The sequence below is a fragment of the Centropristis striata genome, chromosome 1, assembly GCF_030273125.1.
Source record: "Centropristis striata isolate RG_2023a ecotype Rhode Island chromosome 1, C.striata_1.0, whole genome shotgun sequence".
NCBI classification, from domain to species: Eukaryota; Metazoa; Chordata; class Actinopteri; order Perciformes; family Serranidae; genus Centropristis; species Centropristis striata.
In genome coordinates, this window is record NC_081517.1 from 8,318,341 (window position 1) to 8,332,389 (window position 14,049).

The 14,049-nt window shown below is 36.7% G+C and overlaps 1 protein-coding gene across 4 annotated transcripts in view; it reads right to left on the reverse strand.

Annotated features, from left to right (window-relative positions):
- Nucleotides 1-164: 164 nt before the first annotated feature.
- ctnnd1 (catenin (cadherin-associated protein), delta 1) overlaps nt 165-14,049 on the reverse strand; it is a 56,458-nt gene continuing 42,573 nt past the window's right edge. For 2 of the 4 annotated variants that reach the window (XM_059329230.1, XM_059329204.1), the window contains 10 exons: nt 13,311-13,328; nt 12,963-13,028; nt 11,778-11,905; nt 10,397-10,547; nt 9,372-9,567; nt 8,474-8,667; nt 6,926-6,967; nt 6,524-6,606; nt 5,337-5,391; nt 165-3,371 (listed from right to left, as the gene is read on the reverse strand). In XM_059329230.1, the coding sequence (XP_059185213.1) occupies nt 3,313-3,371; nt 5,337-5,391; nt 6,524-6,606; nt 6,926-6,967; nt 8,474-8,667; nt 9,372-9,567; nt 10,397-10,547; nt 11,778-11,905; nt 12,963-13,028; nt 13,311-13,328 (992 nt within the window). In that variant the 3' untranslated portion in view covers nt 165-3,312. Of the gene's footprint in view, nt 3,372-5,294; nt 5,392-6,523; nt 6,607-6,925; nt 6,968-8,473; nt 8,668-9,371; nt 9,568-10,396; nt 10,548-11,777; nt 11,906-12,962; nt 13,029-13,310; nt 13,329-14,049 lie in introns of all 4 variants that reach the window. The other 2 variants (XM_059329213.1, XM_059329222.1) reach the window with 2 other exon arrangements.

Below are 14,049 nucleotides of genomic sequence, written 5' to 3' on the forward strand. Positions count from 1 at the left end.
TGGAAATGGACTTTTCATCATATTCTAATATATTGAGATGTATGCTGACATAAGCAGATGGTTATTTCTTAAAAGGAGAATAAAGAACCTTTTCCATACTTACCTGCTTCTCACCCTTCCGTTGTAAAAAATGATAAAAACAAGAGACATAAGAAAAGAAAAGCTCTGAGAAATCATTTTCTTTTTTATTAAAAACAGTATTGCTAGTTACATAATTCATTCATAAATGAGAATGTGCAACTTTAAGAGCCAAGGCAAAGAGATTAAGGTGTAGTCCAGAATCAGATTTTTTCCATTAGTGTTCCAGTATCTGACGACTGTTGTAGGATTTCTGTTACGCTAACTTGTTTTGCATTTAATTAAGACATAAACTGAATGTTTTTTTCAATCAAAACATAAAAACTGATTGCATATGCGTTCACCAAAAAAGCACCCAAAACAATTAAACCCAAATCAATATAAAAAAAAAAAAAGAAATACATAAAACCATTAAAATTAACAAATATTCTCTTGTATATATAGTTTAAATGTGCTTTTATTTTTTCTCCTCCTATCTAATAGCAAATTCTGGTCTATGCCTCCTTTACACTGCCCTTTTCTTGCTCTCCTCTTTTAGTCCGTCCAGTCTTGAAGGCAACTTGTTACTTTGAGAAAATGAGGCATTCTCCGTCGTGTTTCAATTGGCATGAAAAACAAAAAGGTAGAAAAAAAATAAGAAGAAAAACACACATTATTATTCCCCCCTAGTGCTTCTTTTAATCATCCACTCAGTAAGTATCTACATCTCACTCGGCACTAAGAATACAGGTAACACTTTATATTAGGGAACACATATTTAACATTAATTAGCATGCAAATAAGTAACATAATTAGTCATTATTAAGTAGTTATTAATGCCTTATTCTGCATGGCCTTCTTATACAACCTTATTTTCCCTCAATAACCTCACAATTATTGCTTATTAGTAGTAAGTAATGAAGTTGTTGTATATGATCTTAATATGCTTTACTTTGTATGGACTTTATATTTAAGTCTCTACACTGTTAAAGCCAACTTGTTGTCTCAACTTAAATATTTGAATGAGTTTCGATGCTGCAAAAGAATTTTATGTAAAGACAACAAAAACAATGGAGTTAACTCAAATGAATTGGACTATTTGACTCAAGACCACCATCTAGTGGGGTCAAAAAATAAAGCAAATGGTTCAGGAAGCTTCATTGTCCCTTCATTTCTATATGCCGTTTCCATGGTTACGTTCACAGCTATGTAGAGATTATAAAGTCCATACAGAGTAAAGCATATTAAGATCATAACTCATATACAACAACTTCCTTACTTACTACTAATAAGCAATAATTCTGAGGTTATTGAGGGAAAACTCTTAGTTTCAGAGTTCGTACACTTTAGCAGTGGTCAAATTGCATGTTTTAGATGAGTACTTGCATACTAAAAGGGGGAGATTTCTCTTAACCATACCAAAAACGATGGTGTTACAGTAAGAATTTCAAGCACTTTTTAAACCTTGAAAATTTAAATTCAAGCATTTTCAAGGATTTCATGGCATCTGTACGAACCCTGCAGTTAATGGCCAAAAAAGACTAATTGACCACCAAATGACCAAAAAAAAAAAGACACAAATTGACCACAAAAGACACAAATGACCAAAAAAAGACATAAAATTGACCACACAGTTACCAAAAAAATATGCAAAATGGCCAAAAAATACGCAAAATGACCCCCAAAAAAGACACAAATTGACCAGAAAAGACAAATTGCTTACTGGTTGTATAATAAGGCCATGCAGAATAAGGCATTAATAACTACTTAATAATGACTAATTAACAGCCTATATGTTACTTATTTGCATGCTAATAAGCATCTAATTAATGTTAAACATGTGGTCCCTAATATAAAAGTGTTACCAGAATATGCATTCTTCTTCTATATGGAAGAAATGCGGACAAAAACAGACAATACTGTGTCTCCTCCCATGTTCGTGTACGGGTCTGTACACTTAAAGTCAGGCGGCTTTGGGGGTTTGTGAAGCAGTAAATTATATACAGAACTCAAGAGTTTTACACCATATATAAAAAAACAATCAACTCTTACATAAGTTCACATATTTTGTCCATTATTTAGCAGAATAGAAAACTGATGAGTTCCATATACAGTAATCCCCCTCTAGCTACCTGCTGAGAGCCAGACACCTTGATTGGTGACCCGGCTCCATGTCGGGTTCTAACAATCACACCGATCCTGAATGAACGAGGCACTCTCACTTGTATGTACACATTCATAAGATTACAGACCTGCAGATAATAAGGAAATGCACCCTGTGAATCCTGTTTTATCTCCCAAAGAATTACAACAGGGCTTAATAACATTTAACAGAAACATAAACTACTGTCTGGAGATTAATTTCGGTCTGTAGGAATAACCATAACTGAGTCCTCCACCCTTTTTTTTATATCACAATCAAATACAGAAAATGCAGCATCCACATGCATCTCGTCGACGGGACACAAAGCGGCGCACAAAACAAAGCGGATTTAAGACAGATTTCAGTGTAGCTGCTGTAAAAAGTCAAGTGTGTGTGAAGAAAGTTGTTGCGTTCGGTATTCGGCAGCAGGAGCGTGTAGTGTAGTGTCATTTGGCACATTACTGTGGTGCAGAGCAAAGCAAGAAGAGGAACAACCACGACCCAAACAGAAGCAGAAGCTTTTTTTTTTTTTTTAAACACATATCTGATTATTAGATCACTAAACATTGGTTCTCAGTGGTAGGAAAAATCATTTTTAATGTATTTAACAATCAGAGAGAGAGAAATAAAGACATTTCCTCAAGCGTAATATAGCCATTTATGGAAAATTTCACCAAAAAGTGTCCCAACCGTTCTTTTCTAATTAGTTTTAACTCGTCTAAGTCTACGCTCCGACATCCAAGAGTTAGAAAAGTTGTCAGATGGAGCCACAGTCTCTAGTGTCGTACAGGCAACGTGTTGTAGTGTTGTTGTTGTTGTGTAGTGTTGTTGTTGTGGCATCTGATCTGATTGAGTGGTTTGTTTTTTTTGGAGTTCAGGCACTCGCAGAGCACAAAGTGGTCATAGTGTCTCGTCCGGTTGTCCACAGGGAGCGTAGATCCACGTCAGTTTGTTCTGTGGTTTCGTTACTTTGTCAGCTGAAATGAAGGAATGTAACAAGAGGGAGAGAGAGAAGAGAAGAGAGGAGAGGAGAGAAGAGAAGAGGGACAGGAGGGTTCAAAGATGGAGTCTAGTCCATCTGTAGTGTGGTTTAGTGGTCCCCCAGTGTCAGTTTAGCACGGGCAGTAGGTGGGAGGAGGCGGTCGTCTTGTGATGCACACAATCAATTTTTCTGCAAGAGAAGAAGAGGAACAGCTGTGGGAGTCGAAGCATGTGGGGCAGATAACGAAACGATAATTACGATATCGACTTATCATTTAATACATAAAAATGGATATCTCAAAATTTGAATCTAATAACAGTATGCTTTATAACTAATCTGATGCTTCTGGTGGGTTACTTTCACATCCACAAGATTAGTCTAAGTTAGTCGTCTTGTGATGCATACAATCATTTTTTCCGTAAGAGAAGAAGAGGAACAGCTGTGGGAGTGGAACCATGTGGGGCAGTTAATGAAATGTTCATGCCTGTGACGATAATTACCATATCCACTTATCGTTCAGTGTATAAAAGTGGATATTATCTCAAAATTTGAATCTAATAACAAAACAGTATACTTTATAACTAATCTGATGCTTCTGATGGGAAAGTTTTCACATCCACAAGATTAAATCCTGACCTGACTTTAGTGTTTTTACAATAGAATTTATATTTTATATAGAGATTTTAGAGTGTATATATATATATATATATATATATATATATATATATATATATATATATATATATATATATATATATATATATATATATATATATATATATATATATATATATATAAAGATAAATGGACAATAGTTTTTTTTCTGGACTCAATATATTGTCGTTTACACATGTGACTTTTTGTGTCCTTAATAGCAATATCAATGCTTTTCAATTTGTCACATGACCTCCAGGAGGCCATATTGAAACACTATTTTGCAGACTTTTCCAAAGGAAACAGTTTTGCCATTTTGCGCCACAAAAACACTCAAAACGTCATTTTCTGGCCCTTTTCCATCCGGAAAACATACATATATTGCTACTTCAGACAAGAAACCGGTTAAAAAAGTTCCTTTTATAATGTTTTTAAATTTAAAATGTTATGTATTGTACCCTGTATAAGCTTCTGAATCTTTTACACGTTTATTGAATAAATAATGTTAAAATTAATTTAGAAAACTTTCTTTTTTACTTGTGCACGTACAATGTTGCCTATGGGCACTTTGTAAACTGATGTTTTTAAAAGGGGCCATATAAATAAAGTTGTTATTTTATTTTTTATTATTATTATTATTATTATTATTATTATTATTATTATCATCATCATCATGAAAGTGACCAAAAAAAGAGACTGAGTGACAAAAAATATACATAAAATCACAAAAAGAGATGTAAAATTACAAAAAGTGACACAAAATTACCCAATAATAAACGCTAATATCCAGAATCGGCACAAAACGACCAAAAAAAAAGTTAAAAAAATACTAATAAAAAGAGGTACAATTACCAAAAAAAGGGACTTAGTAACCAAAAATATATATATAATTAACTTTGTTTTTAGCCCCATAACATCATTCACCTTGTGATTAACTCTCTCTGTCCAAGCATTTTGTAAACTGATGTTTTAAAAAGGTGCTATAGAAATAAAGTTATTATTATTATTTAAAATAAAACGACATTGATACATCTATACTATTGTTTATTGTGATAGTTTCTGGGAAAATATATCGTCCTAAAAACTGTGGAATCGTGACAGACAGGCCTAGTGAGGCGTTCAGGTCTGGGTGGTAATTTTTTTTAAAATGCACATTTTAAAAATTCACATCAGAGGCTTTAAAGTAGAAAAAACACAACAAATAAACAACAAATTCACCACACACGTTAGACAACATTTACACAAACTGTGCAGAGAAAAATCAAATCACATCACACATCTGAGGAGAAACCAAACCACTGACACGTTTGACCAGCAGGGGGAGCAAAAACAGTCCAAATACAGCAACAATGGAAGCTCAATGACAACACTGGTCACTGTCACACACACAGGAAGTCACTTAATACACAACTAAGGCCATGCAGCGAGTGGAGAGCAGCAGCTGTGGGACACACATACCATGCTGGACATGCAGTGTGACAGTGGGTGTAGAAGCCTAACCATCGTAAGAGTCCATGAGAGGCAAAGAGGCCTGCCTCTCCCCATACATCCCTCCCTGAGAGAGACAGAGCAGGAGAAAATAAAGACAGGAGGAGGAGGAGTGAGAGAGCAAAGGTGAGAGGAAACAGTGAAGAATAGAGAAATAACAGGGTTAGGTGTGAAGGTGAGGAGACACAAAGACGGAGGTGAAAAGAACAAGAGAGAGAAAAAGTGGAGGGAAATAAGGACATTAGACGAGGAAGAAAGAAGGGTTACAAAAAGGTTAGTTAATGTTAGTTGTCATGTTCATGTTCAGGGGAAAAAGAACTCCGGTGAGAAATAATTAATGTGCAAGACACAGATGAACTGTAGAGCTTTATCAAGACATGCATCGACATGCTGTGTGTGTGTGTGGGTGTGTGTGAGAGCGTGGCCGTTCCCACGGTAACGTTTTTAGCAGCAGGTATGGATAGAATACTGGTCTGTGTGTCATCCTGGGATCTGGAAACTTTAGAAGATGTGTGTGTGTGTGTGTGTGTGTGTGTGTGTGTGTGTGTGTGTGTGTGTGTGTGTGTGTGTGTGTGTGTGTGTGTGTGTGTGTGTGTGTGTGTGTGTGTGTGTGTGTGTGTGTGTGCATGTGTTGCGCAAGATTTAAGGGATAGTTTGGATCTTTTTTAAAGTGTGGTTGTATTAGAGCCTACTGACCGCCATCCACTGTAGATAATACACTAAATATGGACATGTACCTGATACAACCCCACTTCAGTCAATCTGAACTATTCCTTTAACCTGTTTCATATTTCCAACCATTTCCATCTGTTCAGTGAGGTTAAGATGTGCAATCAATATAAAATCCAAAGAAAACATTATAGGGCTTTGTGACAGACGTCTCCTGAATGAGCTGGAAATATTTCACAGCAATGATGTCGAAGCAAACAGAACGGTGTTCACAGATTATACAGAAAGTAACATCCTGTGAAGAACTGCTCCACAGCAACAAACTTCTGACAATATGACTTGTCTCTACCAGTAATCTCACAGATTAGATTCTTCTACAAACTGGAGGTAAGGTCAGTAAAAGTAGTAGTTTATGTTTGGAGTAAGGCTGCTCAGTAATTCTTATTTCAGTGCAGTCATGCAGGGTCATGTATGTGGTGTGTGTGTGTGTGTGTGTGTGTGTGTGTGTGTGTGTGTGTGTCAGTTTTTACCTGTACTCCATCTTTGTCAGCAGGTTCGAGTGTGTTATCCAGAGTGTTCCTTCTCCCTCTCTGGTCCAGTGTGGAGTAGGCATCTGGACAGGACAAATGTGTTAAACCAGAGCGTGTGTGTGTGTGTGTGTGTGTTTGGGGATGGGGATGTGTGTGTGTGTGTGTGTGTGTGAGAGGTTGTGTGAGAGAGAAAGAGAGCGAGAGAGAGAAAAAGAGAGAGCGAGAGAGAGAAAAAGAGCGAGAGAGAGAAAAACAGAGCGTGAGAAAAAGAGAGAAAGAAAAAGAGAGAGAGAGAAAAAAAGAGAGCAAAAGTGAGTGTGAGTTTAAGTGTCTTTGTGTGTGTGTGTGTGTGTGTGTGTTACTGTCCAGTTATGTGTGTTTTTTCTGTTGTCATTTACTGACCTGGTCCCATGTCATTCAGTGGGATCATCTCCCCTTTGCCTCCTGAATATAAAAGACAAAAACAATCATCATCATCATGTCATGTTAATGTTTCTCTTCCCTCAGAGAGGAACTGTTCACTGACAAACACAGAACAGTGTGTAGGTGTGTTTTATAAGAGTGTCAAGTATCAGACATGAGCCAGCTCGTATTAGCTAAAATATACTTTACATTACTTTGCTGAGTGATGGGCGGGGTTTGGAAACTTAAAAATGAGTGCCAAAGAGCTCAACATATTATATTCTACCATATTAAAGAGAACTGACAATCTGAGTTGGGACTGTAAAGTACAGTTTTGTGGTAATATCATGCACGCCAAACATGTTGAGACAAACATGCAAGAATTAATTTTAACTTCCATGTAATTCTCAGTTAACTGGAGGGACTGATGATACTTTGATGCACTGCCACAGTTTAATTTGTGGAATTTGAAGCATGAAGGGAGGGAGGTGAAAATATATATATATATGTATGAACCTTAACAATTTAACTGTCAGGTCGAGTTTATATGCTGCATTAGGAACATAAAAGCAATGAGTTATTTGTGTGTTTTGCAGTTAAATGTCATGATTCTGGTTCAATAATAAATAATGGGCTAAAAATGCTAATATCACAAACAATAATTAACTAGAAAGGAGACATTAAACTAGGCCTGTCACGATAATTACTATATCGACTTAAAAAAATCTATAGAAAAATGGACACAATAGTTTTTTTCTGGACTCAATATATTAACTTTTTGTGCTTTTTTGTGTTGTGTTTAAAGTAAAGCTGCAAATGTTTGACAGGTAGGAACAATTGCCAAAAATAAATATATTTCCCAAGCAGCCATTCCAGCTGTTTATATGTTATTTTAATAATAAAATAATATAATACATAAGGTTTATCTCATTGTAATATATATTGTTAACCATCGTCTGAAAGTCTATTTTACTTGTTTTGGTTGTAATTTATTTATTTATATATAAATGTTGTTTTATTTATCTAAGATATTTTAATATTTCTTTTCCACATTTCAATTCTCATGTTTAATATTCTCAAGATTTAAAAATTCATTGCTGTGGAAAAGGATGAACTTATTATGCTCTAATATAGTTACAAATACACTATTGTTTTCCTGATAGTTTCTGGGAAAATATATCGTCGTTATCGTGACAGGATTATTAGTCAGGAGGCGGAGCTAAATAATGTGTACACGTCGGACAAAAGCACCACATTTTTTTCCACCCAGAAAATGTAAATTTTAACACCAAGATTGACCTTCTAAGTGGCTTGGAAGATATATTGTTTCTCATAGATTTTATACGGCTGCCATCTCTAATCCACAATCTTATTGAAGTGGCTCCTACCAAAAATTGAAACCTATTGTGATAGAGAACATGTGGAAAAAATGTGGAGCTTTTGTCCAGAGTGTCCCCTTTCTTCTTAAATCTGGTCCTAAACCATCTGACTAACATTAAAGGTTTTGTTCACTAACTGATCTCAGATGTTTGGTGTTTCCCTCCTGACCTTTGTCTATGAGCGGCAGCGTGCTGTCCTCGTATCCTCCGTTGGCCCTGGTGTTGTTGCTGGGAGGGTTCAGGTTCACCATGAAGTCCGTCTTCTTCCAGCCGTCCTTTTCCAGAGTGCGCCGCAGCTCCTTGTAGCCCCAAACGGTCTGCAGCACCATGCCGGCCCCACGCACCTCCCGCTCAGAGCGGTTACTGTGGATACCAGAGAAGAGGAGGAGTTAAATAGATAGATAGGAGACGTGTTTGATGAAGGCAAGTCATTCAAAGGTGGTGTTTTAACTGGCGACAAATGTACATGTAACAGTCATTTTGATTTTTTTTTTTCCTAAACAAAACTTTTTTTGTGTTGTGAACTTCGGTGATTGTCCATGCATGCCTTTTGTTCCTCTGGGGAATTGTTTTGGCGTTGCACCACCTAGCATCAAAGAGCTGTGTGTGCTCAAAGTGTGTGAGTCATGAAATGAAGCGTTCTCTCCTTCTTTCTGTTTATCTTGACTTTTTTTTTCCGTTAAAAAACACAATATGCTGATATACTGTCATGTAACAAGCTGATGAACCTGTTGGTCAAGCCAACATTTTACTTACAACTTATAAATTGAACTCAGCCTTCTGCTAGTTGAAGCGGGGTTTTTTTTTGGTTCTCTCTTTTTTATGCTGATTTGAAATTGTGTTACCTCATGTGTCATGTGTAGTTTGATTGTGGTTTATGAGAATTTTAATTGTATTTTTCTTGTAGAGGGTGGGGAGAGGCTGTGTGGCTCCTGGGTATAACGCCCACAGATACTCAACTACGTACGTATCGATTATTTCGACACAAAACAATGCAGAGTGTGAGAGCAGAGAGCCGTCTGCTACACAGACATGGACAGAAAATGATGTCAGAAATGATCCATTACCCGTCCTTGTTGATGAGCACCAGTCTCTCGATCCCCTGTGAGGCTCTGAGGGTCTTGGCTGCCTCCAGACTGGAGCCCAGAACCTCTTGGAGCGTGCTCAGGACCGACACCACCGTCTCCTCTGACAGCGCCCGGACCGGCTGACTCTGACCCCCGCTGGGCAGGTTGTTCACCAGGTGAGGCATCGCATGTTTACCTGACAACACACAAGTCAAGGATTAACAGGGTTCAGACACTTTTTCAGTGGTCAAATTCAAGCACTTTAAGCACTTTCCATGTCCATTTTCAAGCTTTTCCAGGACCTTTCAACGGTTGTAAATGTCATGTTTTAGATGAGTACTTCCATACTAAAAGGGGTAATTTCACTTAACTATACCACCAGCAATGGTATTACACTTTTAACAACTAAAAGTAGTTTGCTAATCTCATAAAACATACTGGTATGGGAATCTAGGGGCTAGGAGCAAAACAAAAACATCTCAGAAACAAGAAGACACAGGCGAGACGCAGGCGGAGCGCTCTTCTTTCAGACTATAGGCTATAGGCCAGGGGTCTCAAACTCAAATTACCTGGGGGCCAAAATGACCAAAAAAAGACACAGAATTACCAAAAAAATACACAAAATTACTAAAAAAAGACAAAAATTTTTTTTTTTTAAAAGGACACAAAATTATTTAAAAACAGACACAAAATTACCAAAAAAAAAATTAATTAAAGGGACCTTCCACACACAACACGGTGAAGCAATTGGCCCAGGGGCCGCGAGTTTGAGACCCATGCTGTAGGCTATTCAGTTTATATATTTTTTTCCAATGAAAATGCGGTTATCTACAGTCAGATTGCAAGAGAAATACAGAAAGAATTTCAAGCATTTACACAAGCACTTTATCCAAAATCAAAGCACTTTTCAAACCTTGAAATTCAACATTAAAATTCAAGCAATTTCAAGGATTTCAAGCACCCGTACGAACCCTGAATTAAAAAACACATAAACACTCTCCTGTAGATCCAATAAGAGCTCTCACCTAGTAGGTCTCTGTTGCGGGCGTCGATGGCCAGGTTGCGGAGGGCTCCGGACATGGCTCGGACCACGCGGTCGTTGCCGTGGGCGAGCAGCTCGGTGATCATGGGTAATCCCTGCTCCTGGCGCAGCAAGGCTCGGATGTATCGCCCATACTGGAAAAACACAGTTTATTTAATAAATCAGGGCACTAACTACTCAGCCTGTTGTATTTTCTGACACAACCTAACCATATTGGTAATGCTTGACAACACACTCCTAAGGTGAGGGCCATCTACCTCTAATGTGTACAAATACACATTTGCATGGTGATTTTCCAAGAGGAACCTTTTTTTATATAATCTTAATGTACTTATCGCTAAAACAACTCCATAAATCACTGATATGGTTATTCTCTTAAGGCAACGTCAATTTTTTTTAGCTTTACACTAGGCCTGACACGATAGCTCATTTTTTAGGACGATATATTTTTCCAGAAACTATCACAATAAACAAGAGTATCGTTGTATTGATGTTGTTTTAGTTTAATAACAATATTAGAGCATAATAACGTCATCCTTTTCCACAGCAATTCATTTTTTAATCTTAATATTAAACATTGGGATTGAAATGTGGGAAACAAATATTAAAATTTCCTAGATAAATAAAACATAAATAAATAACCAAAACCAATAAATTAGACTTTCAGGCTATGGTAACAAAACATTGCACTGAGATAAATATTATGTATTATATTGTTTTATTATTCAAATAACATATAAACAGCTGGAATGGCTGCTTGGGATTTTTTTTTCGGCAATTCCTTCTGCCTGTCAAAAATTTGCAGCTTTACTTTAAACACAAAAAAGCACAAAAAGTCACATGTAAACAACAATATAATGAGTCCAGAAAAAACTATCGTCTCCATTTTTATATATCAAACGATAAGTCTATATAGTCATTATAGTGACAGGCCTACTTTGCACAAAAAATTAATGCATCACTCAATCATGTTGTGTAGAAGTGACATATTCAAAGTACACACTGGGTGTGGCCTCGGGTTATTATGAGACGTGCCTGTACTTATGAGGATCATAAAACATGGAGGCAGATGAGTATTTTGCATCTTGGTGTGACTTATTCACCACAGCCCTAGTGTGAAAAGGCTTCATTCAGGACTGTTTATCTGAGTCAGCACTTTTAAAGTGTGTGTGCTAATGCCTCAGTAAGTGTTTTGGGAATAGACTCAACATCTCATCAGCTTTGTTCGACATGCTGTAAGAGCTTTGCGTGTTTGTTTGGATTCCCACAATCTGGGACAATATTGTCATGCAGCCAGTGTGTTTACTCAGCACAGGAAGTGTTGGTGAAGGAGAAATAGCAGAATGAGAGATATCGATTCTTACAGTCCAGCGTCCAGCACACAGGTTCTGAACAGCTCCGGCTGAGGCTTCCAGCACCGAGGGGTTCTTGGACTCCTTCAGCAGAGAGGTGTAGATACGGACCACCTCAGGCTGGTACAACAGCTCATAACCTGGGAGGAAGAGGAGGAGGAGGAAGAGAAGCAAGGAGTGACTGATGGGAATTGCCAAGAAAATCTCTGAAACAGTCGTTTTAATATTATAGAGACTGTATCCCAAATCGGACATATCTGCATTGTCGCACTTTCCAGTGTTTTCACGGTCATTTCGAATAAGATCGCCACCACCAGTGTAGGTATAATTGATTTATACATATTTAACAATCTACATGTGGAATTTCATTTATGTACATGGAGATTTACATGTCCAATTACAATACGAAAGTAACTCTGATGAGAGAAAGCAGTAAGAACGCTCAGGCGACGATCTTAAAAGTCCATCTGTATTTTTACTGTTCTGTATTTTATTGTGAAGGACAGAAGTACGGTCCGGATGTGTTAATAACGGTGATATTTATTTGGCTTACCCAGAAACATCCAATTTACCCCAGAAAAACTCAGCAGCTCATTGTTTTACAGCGAGGAGATCAAAGTCGTATTAAAACATTGGATACAGTTAGCTCACGGCTAATTCACCGGCATTAGCGTCCTTTAGCAGACTCTGGTAAACCCGAGGCTAACGTACACGGTTTAAAAAAATATATGGTTTAAAGGTTTGAAATTAGACTTTAGTTTTTACACCATTTAATTAATTGGAAGCATAACATGATAATTTATATTAGTAGTTAATGTGAGATTTTGATAGAATCAGCTGAACGGTGTCCGGTTTGGGATACAGTTATGCCATTTATAATATATAATATAATGATTATCTCAGTGCAATTTCTGTTAACAGAGCCCAAGAGTCTGTTTTATTTTTTTTGATAGTAGTTTATTTATTTATGTTTAATTTATCTAGGATGTTTTATTATTTATTTCCAACATTTCAATTCCAATGTTTAATGATCTTGAGATTTAAAAATTCATTGCTGTGGAAAAGGATGAACTCAACGATACTATTGCTTATCGTGATAGTTTCTGGGAAAATATATGGTCCTAAAAAATGTGTTAACTGTTATAATAAATGTGTTGTGTGTTATTAAATGTGTGATACATGCAGCAGACGTGTTACCTTTAGCAGGCGCGGTCCTCTTTGGAATGTCTATTACATCTGCAGCTGCATCCTCGTCTTTCTTCCCTGCAAACAAACATCAGTCTTAGAAACAAACACCATCAAAATATGATACATGCATTTTATTACAGACCTACTTCTTCTGTTAGTAAATGTTTATTCTAGTTTTGGTCGTAGTGTGCTATAAACTAAAAACGGACATGCATGAGGCGTGCATGTTAGTAGTGAGACAGTGACACTGACCTGTTAGCTCAGCTACTCTACAACTACTACCATAAAAACAACAACAACAACAACAACAACAGGCAGCAGAAGCAAAGTGCAGTCATACAGAGGTAAAGAACTTACCTTTGGAAAACCACTCATCTGTAGCCCAGCGCAGAGAGAAAGAAGGGGGCCGAGAGGGAGAAAGGAGGAAGAGAGAGCATTTAGAGTAAATGAGAGGAAAGCAGCCATAATGGAGCCACCCAGTTAAACACCTGCTCACATCCCAACAGAACCACTGCCACCACTCAGACACCAGCAGAGTGACATGCCAAGTATGATAAAAAATAAAAATAAAGCAAATCAAGGGACACAGCAGCCTGAGTAAACACTTTATATACACACATCTTATCTGTTCTGTACGGTATTGGTTTAACAGTTTACTGGTGGAATACATTTCTGTGCATTACATGCATGAAAATATATATATTTTTTTAATGCACAGAAGTACAGGTGCATCTCAATATATTAGAATATCATAGAAAAGTTTATAAGCCAAAATCATCAAAATGACAAGAAATACAGGCTTGAAATATTTCATTCCATAACATACGAGTTTCACTTTCTGAAATAATTGACAAAAAAGATTGAACTTTTTCACAATATTCTAATTTTTGGAGATATACAGGTGCAACTCAATAAAATTAGAATATTATAGAAAAGTATAATTATGTCACTAACTCAATTAAAAAATGGAAATAACACATTATTATTATTATTATTATTATTATTATTATTATAATGATTATGGCTTACATTAAATGAAGACCTGAAATTCAGTGTTTAAAAAAATGTTATATTACAAAAGACCAATTTTAAAAAG